Source organism: Polypterus senegalus, chromosome 2 (assembly GCF_016835505.1).
Source record: "Polypterus senegalus isolate Bchr_013 chromosome 2, ASM1683550v1, whole genome shotgun sequence".
Taxonomy (NCBI): Eukaryota; Metazoa; Chordata; class Cladistia; order Polypteriformes; family Polypteridae; genus Polypterus; species Polypterus senegalus.
The window spans coordinates 64,745,410-64,772,925 of NC_053155.1; the positions used below are offsets into that span (position 1 = coordinate 64,745,410).

Sequence of the window (27,516 nt, forward strand, 5' to 3'; positions counted from 1 at the left end):
ACAAAATAGTATCAGAAACAATCCAAATATTATACACCTGGAATACTAAATGGGAAAGTGAAAACCAAACCTTTGAAATGAACTCATTGACCCCGAAAACCTCCAAAACAAGTGTAAGTGTTCAAAATGATTCAAATAAACACACAAAAAATGCAATAAAATATATAACTATAACAGGAAGATTATAAGACTTCGATATTTGTTTCCTTTTCCTTGCACTTTTTGTGTAGTTTAGTACTCTTATTGTAGGATTTCAACCTCAACAATTCTGTTAATGACATCAGCAGTTTTTTTTTTTGTAATTTTATTTGGAAAGTTTTTGCTGCCATTTTGACTATGGAATGGTAGCTTTATTTTGAGCTCCTGCTGTTAGCGGAGCACCAACATTATTTTGGGTGGCCTCCGAGGTCATGAACTGTCAGATATAACGTGTTAAGATAATACTTCACCTTCAAGGTTATTTCCTCATCTGAGTTCACGGATCCAAATTGAAACCTTTGCCTTTGTTAAATCCTTTTTCCTAGTGATCTTTCTGGCATATATTTTTCCTCAACTTTTTAATTTCTCATATACAAGGTATAGGGAAAATATTGTAATCGTCCAAAGATTCAATGTCGAGATATTGATGAATCTCAACATTTTAGACCTCCCTGATTTTCTCGTTTATGAAGTATAGGGAAAGTATTGGAATCCTCCAAAGATTTCAATTCGAGATTTTGATGAATCTCTCAACGTTTTAGACATCCCTGAGTCGGAAAATACCATTATTGGAATTATGCCTGTGTGTCTGTTCGTCTGTGTGTGTGTGTGTGTGTGTGTGTATGTAAACATGATAACTTGAGTATGTTTTCACTTAGGTCACCTAAATTTTTAATACTAGTATTAGGTACAAAACATTGATTTTTGTCAGCTTTTCAGCTATTTCCGTTAACCGGAAGTGGTACTTTACCTTTTACTCATGCAGCTGCAGAGTCCGATTTATTCAACTTTACTTTTATAATAATGGTTCGATACATTATTAATTTGATTTGATTCATTGTTTGATCTTTCATGTACCTAAAATAAAAATATAATCATTGTCTTTATTCCTCAAATATCCATCCCCATATCTGAATATACAAGAAAGTCTAGTGGAGACCACTCATGATTTTTAACTTATATTTTTGTCTTGTTTACTGTGTTTTTTGATCTCCTAGTATTCCAATCATTTCTGTTTTTTGAACCAACTTCTCTTGGTTACTTTTAAAATCCAATGTGCTGTCCTTTCCAATATGATAGATATTTTGTGTGATTATTTTTTTAAATTTGTGTTTTTATTTTTATATTGGACTTATGCTAGGCTCATTTTTGTTTTGGTTAGACAATTCTGACCCCTGCTTTCCCTCATATAACAATTTTGCCTCTTTCATATCCTGGTATTTTCCTAAACAAACATTTACTACTACTACTAGTCCTATGTTGCAAAATTCTTGTTTTTCTCTTTTGAATTTTTATTTTGTAATAAGCTGTAAAATATACATATAGTAAAGTTTATGGGCCAGGGGGTTTTATGATTTTCCTCTTCCATATTTCCATTTATAGACTTTAATCGTTTTGAATATGCAGGAGTCAGGCCTGTTTGAAGTTTGAAACCTACTACCAGTTAGGTCTTTCTTGAGCTTCTTGATGACTGGACTTTACAACATAGCCAGATTATCATAAATGTATTCCTCCATGTCTTTAGCCTCTGGTCTTGATAGCACATAGATTTAGGTAACAGGTTTCCTTGAAGTATATTAATTACACAGTAATATAATTCGTGACGAGGTAATTCCAGAGATATCTATGTGCTAAACACAACAGCAAATCAGTCGTTTGAATGTGCTTGAAACACAAAATTAGCTCCTTCTATCAAAGATTTTACTTGAGGAGTGCTGTATTTAGTATAACTAATAGAGTATTGTGAGTAAATGGCTTGCACCTTATGGATTGACCAATGCTTCTACTGCATTTCATTGAGTACTTAACAACATATTTGATGACATGTTCAGTAGGAAGTGTTTCTGTGAACCGAAATGATATCAGGGTATTTTGCTAGAAAGAAGCTTGAAAACAGTATAATGTTCATTAAAGGATGTTTTCTCAGATTCAGCAAAAATCGACCATATGCATAACTTGAGAATTTCAGATTCAGAATAATCAGTTAAATGCTAAATTTCAGAAGTATACATTTCGTATTTTGTTGGCGCTCTTTCTTACTCCTTAATAATGTCTAGTCATGGACTCTGCTAGGCTAACCAGCAATGTGACAACTATTTTATTCAATTTTTTCCTATTTAATTCTTTGTTTTTTTCCAACTTTCAAAATGGAAAAGTTACCTTAATTATGCCGTAGGAATTGTTGTCTTTGCACACATTGTTAAGCATGTGCTTCCATGTACATAATGGTGGGGTAGCATGTAACATGACAGTGATCTTATTTCCCATGAAAGCAACTCATAAATACTGAAATACTGACTCTTACTTTACATTTCTTACTTTTATGAAAATACTGGTTTTATCAGTAAGTGTCTTTCCATTTGTTTTGCACTTTTTCCATCACTCTAATGTTAGTTGGAGCTCAGTAGGAACTAGCTAAGTAGGCAGGAGCACACATCACAAATGAGCGATACAAAGCCTTGCATGTTTTTAAATAATACCTCCATATTTATCTGTTTTTATCAGGATAGTGCCAGGTCCTGTTAGGATTTCTAAAACAAATGCTGTATCTTAGCTTGTCTCTATATTGTTACAAAATACCTGTAGCCACCTGTTTTCTCAGTGTGGCATGATGCTAAGAAATTCTTTGCTGGACTGATAATTATCAATTTCTACTGAGCAGATTCAGAAATGTATTGGAACTTTCAGAGACTGGAGTATATTTTTAAATTATAGTACCACAGTCACTTAAATTATTGTCCCACCAAACAAAGAAGAGGTGAAAATCCTTTTGTATGGATAACAGAACCAAGGAGTTTTTTTCAGCATCTTAAGAACACTTTTACTACTGCACCAGTGTTAAAATACATAGTCCTGTTATTTACTGTGAAGTTAACGATAGCCTTTAGTTATCTAATCTTGTTCTATAGTAAATGTATCATTATCTCATCTTTGGATACCCAGCTATAAAATGCACATTACAATTTCTGTAAATAAATGAAGGTGGCTAAAATTGAATGTCAATCAAACTATATATGCTGTGCCTTGTGAGAAATGTAATATGTCCATGGTGTTGGACCTGGTCTGGCATAAGATGGCCTTATCACATGTGTACCAGGTTATCATTTTTGTAAAAAGTTTTGTTTTCTTCATTAAAAAAAGGTCTTTCGTCTCTGATTTAACTAATATTTTTACACATTAGTTTGTAACACAGCTCCAAGATAACAGAATTTCATACAAGAAGGCTGGTAATATTTATTCATCCTTGTATAAGGAACTATCAAAGAAATAACATTAATGATTTTTTGCAGTGAACCTTTACAGTTATAATGCTATAGCACCTTTGTTTTCATATATTGTGTAAAATTAAACATTAGTAGATGACATGACTCATGTAGGTTACAGAGTAAGTCGGTGGTTGAGACTGGCAACTTGTTTATCTAAGGCTTAATGGCTTAGTTACTATGTCTTGAAGTTTACTCCATCTAAATTTCAAAGAGGTGGTATGGCTTGTTATAGCTCTTGGAAAATTTTGAATTGTTACGTCTTTATTTTTAAAAAACTGATGCCTTTGTTGCCTTGCATTCAATTCTCAAATAATGGTTTAGTAAACACCTCAGTTTTGATTATAGCATTTGATGGTTTAACAATTTGTGACCTTTTGTCCTACAGCCATCCTTTATATACAAAGTTCTTAGTATCAAATCTTTATTAACCTTCGAGTAATACTCAGGCTTTACTAAAATGCATTTCTTTGTACTACACATTTAAAAGATGAGATGTTTTGAATCATTGCCACTAGTCCTGGAATAAATACGACATTTGGATTTCAACTGAGAGCAGAAGATTCCCTTCTAGGTCTTGTTGCAGTGCCTAAAGGTCTCACATGCTCTGGTGTTTTGTTGTGGATTGCTTCTACTCCTCATGATACTGCATGTGATGCACTAGACAGGATAAGGCTAACATTTTAAAGGCTTTGTATTATAGCTGTCAGTCTGTATCACTCTTTGTATATATAATATCAGTTTAAATCTGCCATTGTTGGCTTGCCTTGCTTTCAGGTACAGTCATAATTGTCAGATGGGTGTCTTGTTACTGTGAGCAGTAAATGTGGCTGCATATTTGTTGCTTTTAACAATTCCTTCTCGTGTTAACTACCTCTTCATGTGCCATGACATGCTCATTGAATCTATATCTCAATTCATATTTATTTTATTTATTTAGATGAAATAACAATGAAGATGAAGTTTAATATGTTTGAACTGAACATTAGCAGATGTTTTTTGTGAACTATTAATAGGAATATGTTGTAGTTAATGGTAAAGTTAGCCACTTACCTACCCTTCCAAATTAATTAACTACTTTATGAAATGAACTTTTAAAATTATGAAATCTGTTGGCTTTTGTGTTGTTTTTATGTGACCAATGACCTCTTCCCATTTGAAATATTTCTATATCAGTGTATTTATTTGCTTTGTAAACTTATTTACTTTATGAACTATGCTCTTACAAAGTTCTGAAATGTATTTACAATGAAGTTTTGTTTTTTTTATGTAACCAATAAACTTTGCTTTTCACTTGTCACCATATCATTCTACAGTTTGTGTTTTTTTTTTCCACGATCGTTACAGAATATTCTACCCATGGCCAAGAATGATACCAGTTTAGGTTAAATGGACAAGTACTTAGGCCTAATAGCCATGTTGGATAGGATTTTAGCACAGGCTCTGACAGTGCATTGGAATTTAATTCGAGAACATTATGAGCGTTAGAAAATAGTGAATTAGTCTGTTTTTTTCTGGCCGGGCATCTGTATGTAAGGTGTCGGCAGGGGGTGTCAGGGGTTTGTACTCAGACCAGGCACGGAGTGATTTGGAGTGTTAGGCTTCGAAGAGTCGTCAACCTTAGAGAAGCCAATATTCAGAAAGTCAGAGGATATGTGTGATTTGTGAATTAAAAAGCAATACATGGCGACTGCTCACCTAACACACAACAGAACCAAGTAATGTTAACAAGTACACAGAAAAAAAACACATCCACCACAGACAAACCTGTGGATAGTTCTTGCAGCAACTGAAATAAATGAAAAAACAAAACAGGTAAAATATCCAGTATCACAATGAATGCTGCCTACACTACCACACTCCAACAACTATACAATACTTTCCTTTCTTGGTGTGAGCACTGAACTGTGTGCTTTTTGTTATACCATCTGATTGTCCAATCAGAGCACTTTAAAATGATTGCAAGACAGAGGAGCAAACCTTTGTTGCCTCTATGGTTAATTTTCTGTGCCTGATCTGCTAGTTGCCAGTGGACAGATTCACAATAGAGGGAACCACTGCTTCTCTGTTTTTGTATTGCCTTTAGATCGCCTACTAAACCCAGGTAACTCAAAGGAATGCCTCCAAAGTTCTTCCAGTAAAACCTGTGAGGCTATCGCTGTATTTTTCAATCAAAAAATTAATGATATTAGAAATAACATAGTATATCCCTCCAACACTAAGGATCCTCCTAAACCCCAGCATCCTGTTATAAACAAATTAAACTCTTTCACTAGGATAGATTTACCTGATTTAAAAAAATAATCTCTCAATTAAAACCCTCCACCTGCGTCCTTGATCCAATACCAACAAGGTTTTTCAAAGAAGTATCAGGCGTGCTAATTGATAATGTTCTGGACATAGTAAATTCGTCATTAGATACGGGGGTCTTCCCAGACTGTCTTAAGACTGCTGTAGTTAAACCCCTACTTAAGAAACATAATCTTGACCCTCGGCTCTTGAAAATTTTAGACCCATCTCTAACCTGCCTTTCTTAAGTAAAATTCTAGAGAAGGCAGTCATTATGCAGTTAAATGACCACCTCAATAAACATGCTATTCTTGATAAATTTCAGTCGGGTTTTAGAACAAATCACAGCACAGAAACTGCACTCGTTAAAGTAGTAAATGATTTGCGAGTGAATGCAGACAGAGGCCATTTATCTGTTCTCATCCTCTTAGATCTGAGTGCTGCATTTGAAACCATTGATCACAACATTCTTAGAAATCGCCTTAGTCAATGGGTGGGCCTCTCTGGCAGTGTCTTAAATTGGTTTGAATCCTACCTGACAGGGAGAAAATTTTTTGTTAGTTGTGGGAATTACAACTCGAAGACACATGATATCCGATATGGTGTTCCACAAGGCTCTATCCTGGGTCCGCTGCTCTTCTCAATCTACATGCTTCCGTTAGGTCAGATTATCTCAGGGCACAACGTGAGCTACCACAGCTATGCTGATGACACACAGCTGTACTTATCAATAGCTCCTGATGACCCTGATTCTATTGATTCACTAACAGAATGTCTGACTAGTATCTCAGAATGGATGAATAGTAACTTTCTCAAGTTAAATAAAGAAAACAGAAATCTTAGTGATTAGCAATAATGGATACAATGAGGCTATTAGAAATAAACTGGATACATTAGGATTAAAAGTCAAGACGGAGGTAAAAAGCTTAGGGGTAATTGTTGACTGTAATCTGAATTTTAAATCGCATATTAATCAGATCATTAGGACAGCATTTTTCACTTAAGAAACATAAGTAAAGTTAGACCTCTTATATCACTGAAAGATGCTGAGAAATTAGTTCACACGTTTGTTTTCAGTCGACTAGATTACTGTAACGCACTCCTCTCAGGACTACCCAAAAAAGACATAAATCGGTTGCAACGAGTGCAGAATGCAGCTGCTAGAATCCTAACTAGGAAAAGAAAACCCGAACACATTTCTCCAGTTTTAATGTCGCTACACTGGTTACCTGTGTCATTCAGGATTGACTTTAAAATTCTGCTTATGGTTTATAAAGCCTTAAATAATCTCACCCCATCTTATATATCGGAATGTCTTACACTTTACACTCCAAATCGTAACCTTAGATCCTCAAATGAGTGTCTCCTTAGAATTCCAAGAACAAAACTTAAAAGAAGTGGTGAGGCGGCCTTCTGCTGCTATGCACCTAAAATCTGGAATAGCCTGCCAATAGGAATTCGCCAGGCTGATACAGTAGAGCAGTTTAAAACACTGCTGAAAACACATTACTTTAACATGGCCTTTCTATAACTTCAATTTAACTTAATTTAACTTAATCCTGATACTCTGTATATTCAATTCTTCATAATAACTATTCATGGTGGCTCTAAAATCCGTACTGACCCCTACTCTCTCTTCTGTTTCTTTTTCCTGTGCCACCACCACCTACTCAAAGCATCATGATGCTCCAACAATGATGGATGGATTAAAAGCCAGAAGTCTACGTGACCATCATCATCAAGCCCTTCCGTGAGAACCCTAAATCCAAAGAGGACTGTTTCATTTATGTTAGGTAGAATGCCCAGAGGGGACTGGGTGGTCTCATGGTCTGGAATCACTACAGATTTTTTTTTCTCCAGTCGTCTGGAGTTTTTTTGTTTTTTCTGTCTCCCCTGGCCATTGAACCTTACTCTTATTCGATGTTAATTAATGTTGATTTATTTTGTTTTCTTATTGTGTCTTTTATTTTCTATTCTTTATTATGTAAAGCACTTTGAGCTACTGTTTGTATGAAAATGTGCTATATAAATAAATGTTATTGTTGTTGTAGATGGTCAGATAAACTGTTCGGAGTGCATGTGTGTTTTTGTACTGGTGTGTATGCAGCCTGGGTGGGGTTGCACATCAAGGTTCTAGGGTGGAAGTAACACTTACCAGCACGTCCCTGGATCCAGGTTTGAGTTAAATACATAATACTACCAATATAATTAAATGTCATTACTTACATCACTAGTTAAAATCCTACCAAAGTCATGGTAACAGAAGACATGGCTGGTTGAGAGCTGCACCACAACTGCAGTAAACTAAATTCCTGGAGAAAAAAATTGTAGGGGTTCACCGACTTTTGGGGAATGTAGATTCATAACCCGACTGACTAATGCTAACTGACCTTCCTTCCCCTTCCATGGTGTAACTACTAAAACTAATGGGATATCCATTATATTAATAAGTAGATCCATTCCATAGTTTTGGGACACCATAACACCTAAACATTTATTTGTATAACACATTGTCATATACAATGCACAGGAATTGCTCAAGGTGCTTTACAAATAACAATAGACAAACTACAATAAAGAACAAAACCTAATTTTATAATGGAAAATGTCAGAGCCATATTTGAAAGTATATGTTATGGTAAGTTGAGGCATCAGGGGATACTGCAGAAAATTTACATCTGGGTGCTCCAAAACCACAAGTCCACTCAGCAGACCTTTTGTGTTTTGCACTGTTTGGCAATTTTGTAATTGTAATGTGTATGTGAGAATTAATATGCCTTTTTTTAAGAAAATGGAGCCAAAGTCATTTAAAGTTTTATATCTTACAAGGTAGATCCTGAATTGGCCCTAAAGTTAAATGAAAAGCAATTTAGAGACTTAAGCCTGAGAGTTGTCTGGTTGTTTTTCCTTGTTCTACTAATGATTGCAAAGGCTGAACTTTAACTGAAAGCTGCAGACAAAATGGTTTGATCAGTCTGGGAATAAAAAAACTGCAGTAAACAATTTGGCTTCACATTATATGCCTCAATGGAGTTTTCTGTGTCAAGTATATAGTAAATACGCTATCATTTTCTGTATTTTAACAGGAAAAAGTAGGTTTAGAATAGTACTAAATGTGAGTTCTAAAGGATGCATTAGTGTCAAAGATGACACCTACTGTAGATTTACAGGATGATGCAGTGGTAATAATATGTAAACAATTGATATAATTTTGTTGCTGTCTGCAGCATCCTACAAAGTAAGGAAATGTCTTTCTGTGTATGTAATTACATTCACTCAATCAATGTTTTCATTCAATGAGGCGATTATTGTAAAACACAATTAGAGAAATTTGGTTGATACATATGTTTATGTCATTCCATATGAGTAAAGGTAACTATTATGTTTTCAAAATAATATGTATGAAATAAGAAAATTATCATTTAATTCATGAAAATAAAAGTAACTGACAGCCTAGCATAATGTTCAGTGTTCTTCAGTGTCAAAGTGAAAACAGATCTGAGCAATTTGTTCTGAATTAATTACAACCATAAAGCGAAAAATAACTGATCACATAAGTATCAACCCCTTCACATCAGTATTTAGTAGATGCACCATTGGCAGCCATGAGAGCCTGGAGTCTGTGTGCACAGGTCTCGATTAGCTTTGCACAACTGGACAATGCTATTTTCCCCATTCATCTTTGCAAAACGTCTCAGGTTCTGTCTAATTTTATGGAGATTGTGAGTGAACAGCCCTTTATCAAGCTCACCCACAAATCCCTTCATTGAGTTTGGAGCTCTTACATTAACATTGTTGTTTTTGAGCCATTCCTTTGTAGCTTTGGCTTTATGCTTGGGGTTGTTGTCTTGCTGGGAAACAAATCTTCTCTCCAAGACTGAGTTTCTTGCAGAATGAAGATTTTCCTTGAGGATATTTTGCTTCATTTGTTTTACCTTCTACCCTCACAAGCCTTCCAGGGCCTGCTGCAGAAAAACATTCCCACAGTCACCGCCATGCTTTATGGTGGTGTGTTTTTGATAATGTGCTTATGCCAAACATGTTATTTAGTGTGAAGGCCAATAAAACTCAACTTTTTATAGACACTGTGTATCTGATGTTTCCAATAAATGACTAACAATGGTTATTTCTAATGCATTTCTGTCAACTGGAATTAATAATACACCAATTATGTTTATCACTAACTTGCTTGGGAGTGGGTTTAAAACAGTTGTTCTCAGGTTTAGTTTTGGGGACTGCTGCACCTTCAGGTTTTTGGGTTTAAACATTTTCACAATCAGCGAGTCATTTTACCTTTAAGTGATCTCACTGTTTAATTAGACTTGTTTCATTTTCCTTATTCTGCATTCAGAAAAAAAACAGTAGGGTGATATTTACAGTTACAAGAAATTTTGGAATATTTGTATTTTACCATAGTTTTAAACACTTAACATTCTTTTTCATTATCCTCATAATTAACAGTTCTTCTTTAATTGTATCATAATAATGATAATTAACAATATGCATAGTAGACACCAAAGCAAATGACTCTGACTGCTGAAACGCTGCGGCTGTTTCAGTGTCATACCCACAAGTCTGCTCATTAGTAAATAACAGGTAGATAGTAATTTACTTGTCCCCTGGAGAAATTTAGCTTGTTACCAAAACTCAATAAATGTTAAACAAACAAAAACAATAATCCCCTTCAAAAACGCACAAGAATTACAATAAAGGAAAAGAAACCTCTGACTTAGCCAATGATAACATTGTCAGCCACAGTGAGGCATTATAAATTTGTATTCCCATAGGTATGAAGTACTCCAGTACTGTTTTTTGACACAGTTCTGCTGAATAATTTGCTGGTGTCACACGTGTGTGCATAGGAAACTGCTTAAGGAGCTTTAGTGATGATAATTCTCTGCTGAGACATGGCATGGCACTGCATAATAATGATTTCTCTTCTCTCTCCTCTGTAGAAAAGAAGACTGACACCGCTCCACCTCTGACACCACTATCTGCCTCTTCCTCCCAGAATGCCTAAAATATGGAAGAACCACCATCTCACTCAGTCTGCCTGATGTGGAAGTCAGTCATTTTTTGTGTCTTTAACTCATTTTTTTTTTAAACCAAACCTTAATACATAGCTGTCCTCAATGTGCCTCAAAATTCTTTCTTTGTTCTGTCTATCTTTTACAGTGGCATAGACAGCAGGATCTTTGTGGGACAAAATGATAACTGAACCCCAGGGTGTCATTGCGATCATCCAGGTATGACTGCTGAGATACAGGCTTTAAAGGTCCAGGTGGGAGAACAGCAGACCTAGCTCCCTAAGGCAGAGGCACGTATATCGTATTGCTCTCCACGGAACTTCCAGATGGGACCATCCTATGTATTGTTGCCATTCCATCCAGATGATGACATTGAGACTTGTTTGCTAGTGTTTGAGTGAACTGCCACCTGTCATCACTATAAACGAATGGAATTATCTCATGCCGTTCATGAGGGGACCAGCACAGCAAGCCTATTATGACCTCAATGAAGAGGTGGCCGGGGTGCTACTGTGATACGGGATTACTCTGGACCAGCAAGCAAGGCAGTGCCATGAATGGGTATTTGACCCAGGGCGGCAGACAGGCTTATGAGTTATGAGACAGAGTGGTTCAATAGTTAAAACCAGAGGCTAATTCCACAAAATCTATCACAGAAAAGGTCATTTGTGACCTTCTGGTGCACACCCTCTCTGATTATCTCACCCAGCCAAGTTGAACGTTCAAAAAGGTTTGGCTTGAGTAGTCCACCGGGGTCACCACTTCCTTCCAGAATGCCTAAAATACAGAAGCGTCACCATCCCAGTCAGTCTGTGTGATGCAGAAGTTAGTTGACTCATTTTTGCATTTTCAACATGTGTTTATTTTCTAAATCAAACCTTTATGATTATAAGGGGTTGGCCACAAGGTACCCCAAAGCTCTTTCTTTGTTTTGTCTATTTTTTACATTGGCTAAAGTTACTCAATGCTACTGTGTTATAGAGAGGGTGTGCAACATTTTTCATAATGGCACACAACTTTGTCTTCATTCTGTTCTCACCTACTACTTCCAGGAGATCGAGAGTGCATCCCATGACTGAGCCTTCAGTCCTACTCAGCGCGTTGATTCTGTGGATCTCTCTGAAGTGTAGAAAATCATACCGGCTATCACTTAGTTGTAAAAGATGTGAAGAGTGTCTCTACCAACATTAGAGGAACACAGACTCCTAAGAAAAAAAATCCCTTTCTTGAATAGCTCCTCTGTGTTACTAGTCCAGTCTAGCAAATCATCGATGTGGACACCCAAGTACTAGTAGCAATACATTACTTCCACATCTTCTCCTTGAATACTGACCAGGCATAGAGGCTCATTGGCGTGGCAAAAGTCAATAACCAGTCCTTTGATTTTGCTGATGTTCACTTCAAGATTATTCTCTTTGCACCAAGAAACAAAGTTCATCACTGGATTCCTATACTCTGTCTCATCCTCCTTATCAATGCAACCCATAAGTGCACAACTATCTAAGAATTTCTAAAAGTTACATGACCTTGTGGTTTAAATAAACAGTACTTGTGGAAAGAAAATCATGATGAAAATCTTAAAAACTGAGATAAAAACACAAAAGTATCTTCATGTAATAAACATACTCTACAGTGAGTGTTTTCTAATTTCCAATATACATTTAACAAACATAATGTTGCAATATCTCGATTGTCACCAAAACATGTAAACTTGGAAATTATAGTTTGCTTAATTAAAGTAGAAGTTGGTTGCAATGAAAACCAGCTGCTACTATGGACTCCAGGACTAATACTGAGAACCTATGTTCTAAGGAAGATACGATTGGTATCATTTGAAAATTAAAGATAGAATGTCCTGTTGTGTGATATTTATTAAAGCTTTATGCAAGGATAGTGAACAAGACAACAGTTCAAATTAATTATCTTGAAATGTAGACACAAACATTTTCTAAAATTGTTCTTATTGGCTTTAACCTGGAGTAGGTAGTTGGGCCTAGTGAATAATAAGCTGGACCTCAAAAGGTTGCCAGTTTAGTCCTCACTGCTGACTTGATGCGTATCTCTAGCCAAGCCACTTCACCTGCCAGTTGTCCAATTTAAAAAAAGAATCAGTTAAAATTAATAAATGTGTTTTTTATGTTTATTGATACTGTATTGGTTAAGTATTGTATAGCCGCTATATTATGGATTTGCATGTACCGTATGCTGAAAATTCAGTCAAGAACACAATTTAAAAAAAAAAAAAACCTATGGATTTAATATTTTGATCAAGTCCAATGGCAGATTCTGTACTATCGTAGACCTATCAATGTATTTTAAAGATGTCAGCTTCATTTTTATAGTGATTTTAAGGTGCTTTTTCCTTTAGCAACTTACTCACCGGTATTTTTGAATCTTACCTGCTTTATAAACTGATTTTGCTTTGTTGTTTGTTGACTTTACCTGTACACTCTTTAACTATGATCATAATCTTTAGCAAAATAAAAAAAGAGAAAAGGAGAGAGACATCTGCTGATTTGTGTGGAGTGTGTAACTCCAGTTAAAAATCGTATTGTTAAGGGCTCAATCTGATTCTAAAATTTCATCCTACGGGGGATGAACAAAGGTTCCATATAAGTGGGCTTGCAGGTTTCTCAAAAGAGCTTAATAACACGCATGCAATCACTCGCTACTGAACTTTTGGAAGGAACACCTATTAAAGTCCCTTACGCCCAAAAATTCCTAAGAACACAGAAACTACATTTTGAAATATTTGAAAAATTATACACAATTGTGCAGACAAATCCTACTTGATTAAAGAAGACAGACATATTGTCACTACATACTGTTATGCTAGTTGCAAAAAAAGAGAACAAAACTGTGAATGCAATCTAAACAAAAATAAAAACATGAAAATGTATTTTGCGCAAAGATGACCCAACATGAAAATTCCAGGCTTGAACAGGCACTTTACTTGTCACCAGAAAAATAAGTACTTGAAACGGTGAAAAGGCACATTAGTATAAATACTTGTCCCTACAAAAATCCAGACCCAAAAACTTACTTTTCTATGAGAGTGTACCACCCTAAAATCCAGACTCAAAAATATACTTTACAATGAAGGCATGCCACCAAAGACTTAAACATGTACTAAGATATGAAGGCAAGCTGTAGCCAGAAAAATCTAAACTTGAAACTGTTTCAGAAACCAAAAATGAGATCCTCTATGAAACTAAACCCAAAGGTGCTTGTCCTCTAGTATGCATGCTGTTCTCACTGAAATTTTGGAACCAAAGCTGGACTGCTGCACTGAGTTTTATAACAAAGCCTTTGTGAGACAATGCCGAATGCCTCCCGCGAGGCAGTCTCTAGTGACAGCCCGGTATGTCCCAGCAATTCATTAATCACATGTCAAAGTCTAAAATGGAGGAGTGGTGCAAAATTAAAAAAAAAAATGTTTTTATCTCCAGCTAAACTGTTAACACAAAGAATCCATGCAATGGATTGGCCCAAATCATAGCACAAATGAATACATTGATTCATCTGATTATTCATGGAGTTTATTGCTTCTTGATCTACCTCCTTATTCTCCTCTACCCATCAAGAAAAAAAATATTTTAGCATTTCTTGAGCTCACCGCTCTCAATTTTGGTTCATCAGAATATTTGCCTTAATCATATTTTAGGTCCTTAGCACACTTAACACCACCTTTGCAGGATACTATGGAGAGATGACCACCATCAAAGGTATTAGAGACAAAAGTAGTTGGTTTGCCAACTACTAAAATCGCTAGACCTTTTGAGAAAGACAGTACTATAGTGTATGGGACTTGGGGCAGCCATATTGGAATCATGAAATACAGAGGATCATTCAGACCTTTTTTGTAAAGGACTAGGCCACTGAGATATTACTTTTTTTTATTTGTTACTTGACCCATGTTCTTTGCAGTGGTGGGTGAAAAAAATAATAATTTCATGTTTTCATGCAGAATATAGAGGAAGAAGTTTATGCCATAACAGAACCCAATGGTGGCCACTGCAGTACAACTGAAAAGGATGTGAAAAATGATCATGGAAAAATAAAAAATCTCATGTTGTAAAATCTGGTGCCCTGCCTGGGGTTTGTTTCCTGCCTTGCACTTTTTTTTGGCTGGATTGGCTCCAGCAGACCCCCGTGACCATGTAGTTAGGATATGGCGGGTTGGATAACGGATGGATGGATGTTGTAAAATCCACCTGTCTGTTATGCAGACACACGCACAAAACGTGCAAAACAAATTCTGCTTATGCTAAAATATTGCTAAATATTTTCTTCCAGAATTATCAGTGTATACATTAGCAGTAGAGCCAAAGCCTCATGGGACTGACTTTTTGACCCGTCTCACCCCTTCATTTCCCTTTAATAATAAAAGATTGTGGTAAACACTCCTGTCTTCAGTTCAAACACAAAGTTTCTTGTTTATCTTGCATGCTGAGTTTTCAGCTATCCATCCATTATCCAAGCCGCTATATCCTAACTACAGGGTCTGCTGGAGCCAAACCCAGCCAACACAGAGCACCAGGCAGGGTGCCAGCCAACTGCAGGGCACACACACACACCAGGGACAATTTAGGATCGCCAATGCACCTAACCTGCATGTCTTTGGACTGTGGGAAGAAACTGGAGGAAACCCACACAGACACAGGGAGAACAAACAAACTCCACACAGGGAGGACCTGGGAAGCGAACCCAGGTCTCCTAACTGCAAGGCAGCAGCGCTACCCACTGCACCACTGTGCCACCCTTTTTTCAGCTAGTAATAACAAAATCTTTACAAAAAATGTATGCATTTTGCACATTTTGCGGTGCGGTGGTAGCTCTGCTGCCTTGATCTGAGTTCACATTCTAAGTCCTCTCTGTGTGCAGTTTGCATGTTATCCCTGGGTCTGTGCGAGTTTCTCCCCTTTGTACAAACACATGGATTTTAGCTGTACTGCCGAAACTAAATTGGCCCTAGTGTGTGTTTGGTGTGTGTGACCGTGTTCACCCTACACTGCACTGGTGCCCTGTCCAGGGTTTGTCCTGCCTTGTGCCCTGTGCTAGCTGGGATAGACTCTAGCACCCTCCACAACCCTAGACTGGATTAAACAGGTTAGACAATAACAAGTTTCTTGAGATTTTTTTTCCCTTTTTCCATGGACATTTTTTACATTGTTTTCCATTGTCCTGCACTGGTCACTTTTGGGTCCCGTTATATTAGAAACTTGAGATTAAACATTATTCTTACCCACTACTACAAACTACATGTGGAAAGTAACATGAATTTGACGTCATTTTTGGGTGGAGTATTCCTTTAAGACAACAATTCACCCTGATTACTTCTCTTGCTCAAAGAAATAGCCATGTTGTTATAAAAGCTTTGCTAGTGAAACAGTTATTGAATTGTGTGCATTCACAACCAATATGGAAGGCTTGTACCTGTGCCAGGTCATATGATGCTTTACATACGGTGGTACAGTGTCTTACTGCTTATACAGTAGCTAAACTAGAAGAGTAGTTTCACAAAAGTGCCTATAAAATGAAGAATATGTCTACTTTCTTTAACGTACTAAGGGGTCTGGCTATGTTCTTTTTCATGAATCCTAAGATGAAAGAAATTAAAGCATCATACAAAAGCAAGAGCAAAGTTGAATTTCACTACAATAGAAGGAAGATGAAGTGCCAAGGAAGGAAGGTGTAGTGTAGTTAATAAAATCTTTTATTTACAGGGCCAATTATACTCACGCAGTGTACTACAAAGCCTATTATTTGAAAACAAAAGAGCACACCGGAAGACTACAAATATTTGAGTCAGCTCTAATTAAATGAAAAAACACAGAGAATTATTCATTACTGTTCAACTCTACATGTTCCTAAAAACAAGCAGAGAAACAAATCTTTAGAAAGGCAAATTAATAAAACACTACGAACCTTAGAAATGCACCATAACACTCTTTCAAAACTACATTAATTTAACATAGACTTCAGTGTTTGCATTTTAACTTTATTATCCCTTAAAACAGAAGGCACATAAACACTAAATTCTGGGTTACAGATCTAAGTCTCTTCAGAAAGAAAAATTATTGTGCAGAAAAATTGTTTACAGTTATTTTTGTGTTATATACAGCATAAATATCAATGTAAAGGGGAAACAAGTGGACTAAATTTGGGTGCTTAAATTGAGTTTTTCCACATGCTGATGTCCCTTTTATAAATAATCAAACTATACATATTGTTATATGTTCAATGATACATGTTCTTATTTTTGATTTTTTTTTTTTACTTTCTCATATACATAGTATAGAGAAAGTATTGGAATCGAGATTTTGATGAATCTTGATGTTTTAGACTGTCCTGCATCCAAAAATACCATTTTTGAAATTATCTCTGTCTGTGTGTAAACATGATAACTCGAAAATGCTTTGACATGGTCAATGAGATCTTGTACACCTACTTTATATCAAAATAAGGAATCCCATCAACTTTTGGGCCACTTCCGGCAACCAGAAGTGGTACTTTAACTGAATAGTTTCGCAAATTTTCAAGTAAACTATCATTATACTTACAGATAGATGATTCAAATTTTGTACAGATATTTATAATGATAAAAAGCAAAAAGATATGAAATTTGATAAAAATTACTCAACTAGAAGTAGTACTAGGGTGTTGCACCATGTTAGCCATTGAATGTAGCGAGAAGTCAAGCAAAATGTCACCTTTTATTAACTCACTAAAAAGATTACAATATGCAAGCTTTCGAGGCAACTCAGGCCCCTTCTTCAGAGTAATCTTGCCTCAAGTGTCTTGCCTGAAGAAGGGGCCTGAGTTGCCTCGAAAGCTTGCATATTGTAATCTTTTTAGTGAGTTAATAAAAGGTGACATTTTGCTTGACTTCTCACTTCAACCAGAAGTACTATTTTATTTAAACAACCATCCAAATTTTTTGTATCATGCAAATATAAACATGTACAGGATATTAAAAACTGTATTCAATATAATGCATATTCTTTCATCCATCCATTTTCTAACCCGCTGAATCCGAATAGGGTCACGGGGGTCTGCTGGAGCCAATCTCAGCCAACACAGGGCACAAGGCAGGAACCAATCCTGGGCAGGGTGCCAACCCACCGCAGTATTCTTTCAATAAGTATTATTAATTTTATTTTAATTTATACATCATCAGTTTAACAATAATGTGTCAACATTGAACATGCCATGTAAATATGAACATGTAATGGGAACAATAATACATACATTTAATTTTATGGGTTTTTTTTATTTACGCCATCATTATCATAATTAAATGTAGCCAAATGCACTTTTACCTATAGCAATTTATTGCAACAAATATTATATAATACTAACAATTTTTCTATGATTTTAGGTGACTATAACTCTTTTTACTTTGCACGTAATCTAGGTAATGCATATGTAATCATGAAAAAATTCCACCACCCAGTGTGAAAATATCATTTTAATATAAAGTTTGATTATAAATAGAGATAAATGATTATGTATTGATATTATCAATTAGTTATGATGAGAAACAAAGAGATATGATATTTGAGAAATATTGCGCAACTGGTTCTGATGACCTTTTTCTTTATCTCAGTATACGAGAAAGTCGAGGGAGGCACACTCCCGATTTTTTGTTTCACTTTCTCAGTTCTTTAATAACACTGGCTTGTAGCTGTGCTTTAAGCCATACAGAATCCCAGAGAGCTCTAGAATAATAAAGGATCATGAGAAATTAAGTTTTGTGTTTACATTTTTAATTGAAGTTTTCTGTGGTTATTTATGTTGAAATATATTATAATTTGCATTGACTATTATATATTTTTTGCTTAGCAATGTATTCATTGATAAATGTAAATCAATTTCTTTTGTAATTGTAAAAGTTAAGGGTTAAAGGCTAGAGTGGGAGAACTATTTATACTATTTAAAAACTATTTATATAGTCTGCAGGTTGTCATACTTTTTGGATGTATGTTTTTTCTGTTTATTTTGTTTATGTTTTAATATTATTTTTCTTCATTACTGTGACATTTCCTGGTCACATTTTGAATTTTCTGTCAGCCATTTTGCATGTCTATTGCGTCTATTGGTATTTTGTTGTCACAGCTGTGCCACATGACCAGCATGTACATGATGTCATTATCTCTTAGCTATTGAAAGCAGAAATACCTATCTGTCATTGTACCAAGTTTTTGGATAATCTCTTAGTTAATATATATCATAATAATTTTAGGTTTATGAAATTCTGCCCTGTTTCTTTTGACTTCAGTTTCAGGCAGAGCCAGATTAAGGGCAACTGATACATTAAGCATGGCACAACATTGATGTCCATCCGGCCCTTCGATTGCTAACTGACAAGACTTTAAGGCTCAGTAAGTGCTGAAAGTGAAGTAAGAAATTAAAATGTACCTTGTTTATGAGAAAAAATCAGTAAAATGATAAATAAAGAGTTTAAGAGTCTCTTACACCAATCAGCTGATGAGTTAAATGTTAACCAGACCCTGCCAGCCATGTTTACACTCGACAGAAGCATAACTCTTATGCCATGAGATGAAAATAAATCTGATATATGGCACCATCTTCAAACCAAACTTTTAAACTTTAATCACTCACCATTCCAAAGAGACATTTTTTAACAAAGCAAAATAGTCAAAAAATGTCCAAATAGGACAATTACAAAAAATGTGATGAACATTAAGTGTTGCAGTGAAAGAGTCAAGGTTCATAACTTGAAGAAAAACCTCTGTGGTGCCCTAAGCATGTGTTTGTTTTCCTTAATAATTAAACAAGGGCTGAATTCAGAATAATGTTTTAGTTAGGTTTCTTGGAGTTTTCTTTTGATTTCCTCCTTCTGACCCTGTGCATTTTTAAAAGAAAACAATCTTCTCCCACACTAGCATGTTTCCATGGTTTCTATACTAATATGACAGAAAACACATGTGACATAGACATTCGTCTACACTGGGCATGTACACATCAGCTTAAGAATCCTTGAAGGGGCTGCAACCGGCCATGAGATTTCTCACAAAACTGTAACAACCTGTAAATTATTTGCATTTGTGCTCTAAAAAGCAGGACCTTCAACTTGCAGGGAAAACTCAGGGGTTGGTGGCAGAATTGACACTCCAGCCACTGTAAAAAACCTCATACTGTTCCACTCCATTTGAACTAGTGTGGTGCTGGCTGAGGTGTCACCCATTGTACGGCTGCACGCGGGTCCTAATTTGGGATCTTGAGGTAGTTCATTGTGTAGTGGGTGCAGCAACACACTGTATCGATGCATGTTCTCAACCTTATGCATGTATTCAGTGTTCAAGCTGTACAAAATACAATTTAGATGCATACAGGTAAGAAACACAACAAGCACCATGGAAAGCATCTCCTCTGTGTCGACTGTCTTGAAATATTGTTTTCTTCTGTGAAGGGCGACCAATCATGGAATGAGATATTGTAATGTAAATCAGGGCAGGGCCACACTTGTGTAAGTACAAAACTGTACAAAACAGTCAAGAGTGTTTGGTTTTCTTCCATCCATATTACAATGATGTGGCTACATATTTACAAGTACACAGCTTTGAAGAGCATTTTCAAAAGTCCTTGTTTTCAGGATTTGAAAATGCAAGGGTAGTGTGGACGTGAATGGAAACTAATGACTGCATTTTTGAACAAAAACATAGTGTGGACAGGGCCTGAGTAATGCTAACCTAGCTGTATTATTCAGTTTTAATTAGTTTATTATTTTGTCCCAACTAATTTGGAAAATACTAAGAAAAATCACTTACAAAACATTTTGAAAAAACAACTGGCCTTTTTGAGCTCAACAAAATAATTGGAAACGGTAACTTTTTTAATTGTTTGGATTCTCATTATTTATGAGATAACTTGTCCAAAATTGTGAATCAAATGAAGAGTCCAGCCACCATTAGGAGCTGAAGCAGTGAGGAAATGGATCAAGCTCTCACACTTACTCCATCATCTTCACTTAATTGTTGCTTTAAATAAGCACCCAAGTTAAAAAAACATTTGAACATGCTGGAACAAATCTCAGCAAATTCTATCATTTTCTGAACTTGTGCATCAAATTTTGAAATACAGGGTAGGATTCAAATGTAATGAGCCCCATTTTGTTCTGACGCGAACGTACCTCGCCGCGCGCCCCACTTGCCACCGACGGCGACGGTGGGTGTTGGCTTCACAACGCAACGGAGCTCCGGATCTGCCTTGACGGGAACCCCTGTGTGGTAGTGCTTTACACGGCAGAATGGAAAGATCGTTAGAGCAACGGTACGCGATCAAGTTCTTCGGAGTGAAGGGGATCATCCACTACGAGTTTGTCCCACAAGGACAGACGGTGAATGCTGCTTACTACTTGGAAGTCCTGAAAAGGCTGAAAGTGCAAGCGAAGGGACGTCAAGGACAGCTGGAAGCTTCACCACGATAACACGCCCAGCCACACCGCCTTCATCGTGAGCGCCTACCTGGCCTGGGTGAACATTCCGGTGGTCCCCCAGCCTCCCTACAGTCCGGACGTGTCGCCTTCTGACTTCTACTTGTTTCCGCACTTAAAATCAGCGCTAAAAGTAAAACGCTTCGACTCGATCGAGGACATCCAAGCAAATGTCAAGGCAGTCCTGGCAAGCATCCCGGAACAGGCGTACGTGGACGCCTTCGAGTCATGGAAAAGCCGCCTAAAAAAGTGTATTGATGCAGGAGGTGCCTATTTTGAAGACTATTAATTAGTTGTACCAATTTGCTCAATAAATTTGTCTTTTTGAACAAAGGCTCATTACTTTTGAATCCTACCCTGTAGTGCAGAGCCTAACCCAGCAGAATGAGCCACTAAGAAGAGTCTGAGTTCGTATGGAGCACCACTCCATCACAGAGCACACATACACACACATTCATTATTATTAGGAACATGGGCGTCATAGTGAAGGGTAAAAGGGTCACGATTTCCCAGGGCCCACAGGACCTGGGGCCCTCAAAACCTGGAATGAAATGTTTGTTTTTGAGGGGAAAGGTCCCACAGAGACAGCTTATGTATAGGGCCCAGAGTTCTGTGCAATACCCCTGATTAGGAGCCAGTTAACCTAATCTACACCTTCCAGGAATCCTGAAGTAAAATCCTACTATTCAGAGAACAACCTGTGTGCACATTCACCAGGTTTGGATTTAGACCGTGAAACTGTGAAGCATGGAACTTTAAGTTAGCCTTAGAAAGGAACAAAAGAAAACTTTTACTTTGACCTTTATTCATTCAGTTCACTAGAGGAGGTAGTGACTAACGGAAGAAATTATTCACCTTAATAATGCAAGTATCACAATTGTATGAGATGTATGATTTATTAAGTTGTTAATCATGTTTTAATATTTTTTTGTTTGGTTTAACTTACATTTTTCTGCTCTGCTGTTGCTTCCTTGAGCTAAACCACCATTGTTAAATCATTTCTGAGCATAAGCACTTTAGGTGCTGGTGGTATCACTTGTCTTTTCTTAATTGTGTTCAGTCTAGAGAAGCTCTTTTCACTACATTTTTGTTCATCAACCTAATTTAGCAAACACATCCATACCAGACCTATGGCTCTAAGCACTAAAACAGGTTCCAGTTTTTAAAACATATCTGGACAATCCAGACCCACATGAGAAAGGAAATAAAATTGAACATTATCTTTACCTTTAGCTGATTTTGTTTTATTCATACTATGTTAAACATGAAAAAGCGAGCCTACCTGAAGTCTATTGACAGTCTAATAGTTAATAGTATGGCATGTTTTACTATGATACATGCGGTTTGATTACATATGTGGACCATACCACTGCAGTTTTGTAGAATAGCATATCCACCATACAACACATGCACATTTATTAACAGCATTCCATTTATACAGATATGGACAAATGTGTTGGTCCTCTCCATGAAATGAAAAGAACCCATTAATTGCCTACAAAATGACCTGAAACTGACAAACGTAATTGACACCCACCATTGTTTATTTCATTTTTAACAAAATTCAGAATTTGCTTTAGAGTTTTGATTCAACACAATATTTCAAATAATAACACAAATGAAAGTGGCATGGACAAACATGATGGGACCTAATGGCCTGAAAATTTCTTGCATAAATTTTAAAGGCAATCATTGCAAACAAACGATTCCTGGAGCTCTCAGTGAGACGTCTGCACCTGTCAACAGGTAGTTTGGCCCACTCTTCCTGAGCAAACTGTTGTCAGGTGTGAAGGGGGCCTTCACCAGGCTGCATGTTTCAGTTCTTTCCATTGATGTTCAATTGGATTCAAATCAGGGCTCATAGAAGGCCATTTCAGAAGAGTCTAGTGTTTTGTTGTTAGCCATTCCTGGGTGCTCTTAGCTGTGGGTTTTGGGACAGGGTCATTAATTAGCCTGTTAGAGGAAATAGGAACTGGGACTGAGGCAGAGCTTTCTGATACTGGACAGTTATTTTCACTCCAGAATATCTTCTTAGTCTTGAGTTTTTATTGTTCTCTGCACAGACTCAAGGCACATCATAACAAATGAATCAAAGCAGCCCCAAAACATAACCGAGCCTCCTCCATGTTTCGCAGCAGGTATGGAGTTCATTTATTTGAAAGCTTCATTTTTTTATCTGTGGACATAGAGCTGATGTGACTTGCCACAAAACTCCAGTTTTATCTCATCTGTGCAAAGGACATTCTCCCAATAGCACTGTGGCTTCTCAATAATCATTTTTGCAAATTCCATTCTGGCTTTTTGTATTTTTTTTTCAACAGTGTAGTCCTCCTGGGTCTTCTACCATTGAGCCTACAATCACTCAGAAAGCAATGGATGGTGTGATCAAACACAGATGGACTTTGACCTTCACTTTCAGCTTGTATCTCTTTGGAAGTTGTCCTTGGCTTTTCTCTAATTTTATCACTATCCTTCTGACGTTCTTGAGTTGACCTTCCTCTTGAGGATGCATCCAGGAGGTCTGGCTGCAGCCCCATCAACCTTAAACTTCTTAATAATATCTGCAACTGTTATCACATGAACATCAAGCTGCTTGGAGACAGTCTTATAGCCTTTGCATTTAACATGCTTGTCTATAATTTTCCTTCTGATCTCCTCAGACAATTCTCTCTTTTGCTTTCTCTGGTCCATGTTCAGTGTGGGACACAAGGTGATACTGACCAGCAGACTGACTACATTTCTCCATTTAAAGAGGCTAAATGACTGACTGCAGGATTGGATGCTAATTACTGTATATTAACACTAATGATGATACTAATTAAAGAAAACAGCTAGTTTGAAAAATCTCTCTAATCCAATTATTTACGATCTTTTCTAGGGGTACCAACAAATGCGTCCAGGCCATTTTAAAATATCTTTGTAAATTAGGCAACACTTGATCACTTTTCACACTTGCTTTGCGTCACTCACTGACATAGCCAAGGCATGCAAATACCGTACATGGGACAACTGCATTTCATTTAATCATGTTTTTGGAGGCATACAGCACTTTTTCAATCATCTGTAGGGGTACCAACAAATCTGTCCATATATGTATATGTATTAATCATTTAAATTTAATAATATCGAGAAATCAGTAAATATGCTAAATGTAATGTAGTTATATAGAGTACATAAATACAGGTCTACCTCTGGCAAATAAACTGAATTGAATTTTATTAAAAGCACACATTTTGCAGTGTCACAGCACTAATTTCATGAGAACAATGCATTCTTGTATGACTTTACAAGACCTGTGGTTAGAACTGATGTCCATGTGTCCTTCTGAGCCTGTGGTCCAGTGCACGTTTTTGTTGTTTATTATCAGCAGCTGGTTTCAGCTTATAAAGTTAATCTCTTTGCTAATTCTTTTTCTTGTTACCTACACTCACATCTGGGAGTATATTTTGGCATTTTTATAGCATCAGCACAGATTTTCTACTATATGCGTGATCACAGAAGTATATTTACTCTTCCAAATTTTAGTCACAATACTTATTTACTATAAGGCAAATTACTTTTAAAAAGTAGACATGAATGGAAAACATGGGGGCTAATTATCAGTTAACAACAGCCACTACTTACTTGAAATGAACTTTTTTATAGGAGAATTTTTTGGGATAAAAACAAAGAGACTACAATCAAACCAATGATTTCAATACCAACTTGTTAGAGACCATAACATTAGTTGACACATCAAAATCCTGCTAAACAGGTAATCAAACCAAAGGGTTAGTCACTCATTTTCTAACCCACTTAGTTGGGGGTCATGGGGGTCTGCTGGAGCCTATCCCATAAGGTGCAAGGCAGGAGCAAACCTTGGACAAGGACACCAGTCCATCACAGGACAAACACACACACTAACCACACACTAAGGCCAAGTTAGCATCGACAACTCACCTAACTTGCATGTGTTTGGACTGTGGGAGGAAACCCACAGTGAAATGGGGAGAACATGGAAACTCCACGCAGAAAGGACTTGGGATGCAAACTCAGGTCTCCTTACTGCGAGGCAGCAGCACTACCACTGCACCCCCATACCGCAAGTATTCCTTTCTAGATGTAGTTTAGTTTCTAACGTGTAGCAAAAAACTGCAACCGCTGCCAGACTCCAGCATTAAATGTATCCGGGAGGTTGGTAATATGTCTACAAGATAAAGGACAATACCATATTGGGGGATACTACTGTAATTTTCAATTACAGTATTGTGTTTATGATATGTTCACATATGCATAAAATGACTTTACCTCAAAGGGCACTTTACCCATTTATCACAATCTGTCTGGTTATTTGTCTTCTCTAAAATGACCTGGCATGGAGTATGTGATTGTGGGTGCCTGTATGAGGGTGTACTATGAAGGACTCAAGTCTATCCATGGTTAGTTCCTGCCTTGGTCTTCTCGCCACCAGTTTAAACTTCCAGTTCCTTGTTTCTTCTTTTTGGAAAGAAGCATTCAGAATCAGGGTGGATTTTGTTTATACGTGTGCAGAATCAGAATGTTCTCCCAATTTACACTGAGTTTTCAGCCTATCTAAGGTTATGGGATGGCTAATTAATGGCTGTGCATTGGCCTTGTGTAAGTGAGTGAGCCCTGTGTTGCACTATTACCCCATCCAGGACTGGCTGCTTCAGAGACCTTCTTTAACTCTTCATGCATATATGCCTGTATAAGCTATATATTTGGTTATGAATCAGTAAAAGAGAACTGTGTTCATTTCAAATCAGATTCAAACTCCTTAACATTTTTAATATATGTAATTCTGAATGTTTAAGACAGCATTACCAGGATTTTCATATATACATCTGAATTAATCTATTTAATCAATGAACAATTTGAAATGAATGAGCCTCAGTTCATTGTCTTAGGAAAGGCGGGGAAGAGTTTCAAATTGACAGCAATTCATTATGAAACATCAGTATAACATTACTTGTGAGAAACAGCACTTTGTCTCAACTTACCAAAACAGGAGTTGATGAAGCCATACCACATACATCCGTGCTTGCCTACCAGCCACCGACCATGGATACTTGAAGCGAAACTCAGGGTGGTCCCAAATACACAGACCAGCATGTCACTCACGCTAATGTTCAGCAAAAGCATGTTCACTGGAGTCCTCAAAGTTTTGAACTTGCAGAACAGGAGTAGAACAATGAAATTGTTGAAAAACCCAAAAATGAGGATGCATCCCAGAAATACTGCCACCACCGTGAGGCCCGTTCTTGACATCAGGCTCTTGGATGCTTGCTCTCCGTCAGCATCCAACAAAGTAAAAGGGTCTTCCGTGCTCAGATTGACGCTGGAATTTGTATCTCCCAGCCCAGAGAACATTGCTGTGAGTTGTGCGTAGGGAAATAAAGAGTTCAAATCCAATTATCCAGATGAAAGGGCTAGTGTCTTTCTATTGTGTTTGGTTTAATATCTAAATGAATTAAACACGATTGCTGTCATCAGTCGCATGTTTTCCTATCCGATGAACTGCTGGCGAACGTCCAAGCGCTCCTAAAGCTTAGCGACCGCAAGTGCACAGCACACGAGCCAAGTGCGCGTCTGCGCTCGCTCGCCGCGCTGCTGCCTTTAATTCTGCAGGAGTTTGACGCCACTTCTGTTTCGCTTGATTGACTGAGAAATCGACTGACCAGGAGTGTTCAAAGGAAGCAGAAGAGTCCTCTGGGGTACATTTTTTGCCTTTTATAATAGGAACCAACAGTACAAGAAGAGTGAACCAGCCAATACCATGTCGCGTGAAGGCACTAAAGGGAGCGACTTTGACATTTTGAGCAGTATCGTGTGTTGATTTAGCTTGGCAGCCCATGTGCTGGATGCACGATATATTGGTGTATTATATCTTTCAGCGACGCGTGTATTTAATATCAAGGCTGATCTTCTAAACCTATACTTTATACAGTACTATGTTATGGTTGAAGTGGTCATTTATGATAATATTATAGTGAGTGACATATGCTCCCTCATGGTTAAAAGAAACTGTTTTCGAATCCCGGCCCGGTCACAGTCTGCATTGGGACTGCACGATTTCCTTTTGCGTGCGTAGGATCTTTGCGATCTGCGTGTCCGGAGTGAATGGCTCGAGATGAGAGATTGTCGGTCCGCATCTGAATGGACGGGATGTATAAGTGCATAAATGTTAAATGTCAGTGAGTAAGTGCGCGTGCGTGGACCTTAGCCTTGTCTGGTTTTGGTTTCTGACATCCGTTAACAGAATAATCAGTTTCAGGAAATA

General features: G+C 37.1%; 1 protein-coding gene across 1 annotated transcript in view; it reads right to left on the reverse strand.

Annotated features, from left to right (window-relative positions):
• The window catches only part of LOC120522984 (pinopsin-like), a 182,729-nt gene extending 156,336 nt beyond the window's left edge, over positions 1 to 26,393 (reverse strand). Inside the window, exon 1 of the mRNA XM_039743858.1 lies at positions 26,237 to 26,393. Within this exon, the coding sequence (XP_039599792.1) occupies positions 26,237 to 26,378 (142 nt within the window). The 5' untranslated portion in view covers positions 26,379 to 26,393. The remainder of the gene's footprint in view (positions 1 to 26,236) is intronic.
• Between the last annotated feature and the right edge of the window lie 1,123 nt (positions 26,394 to 27,516).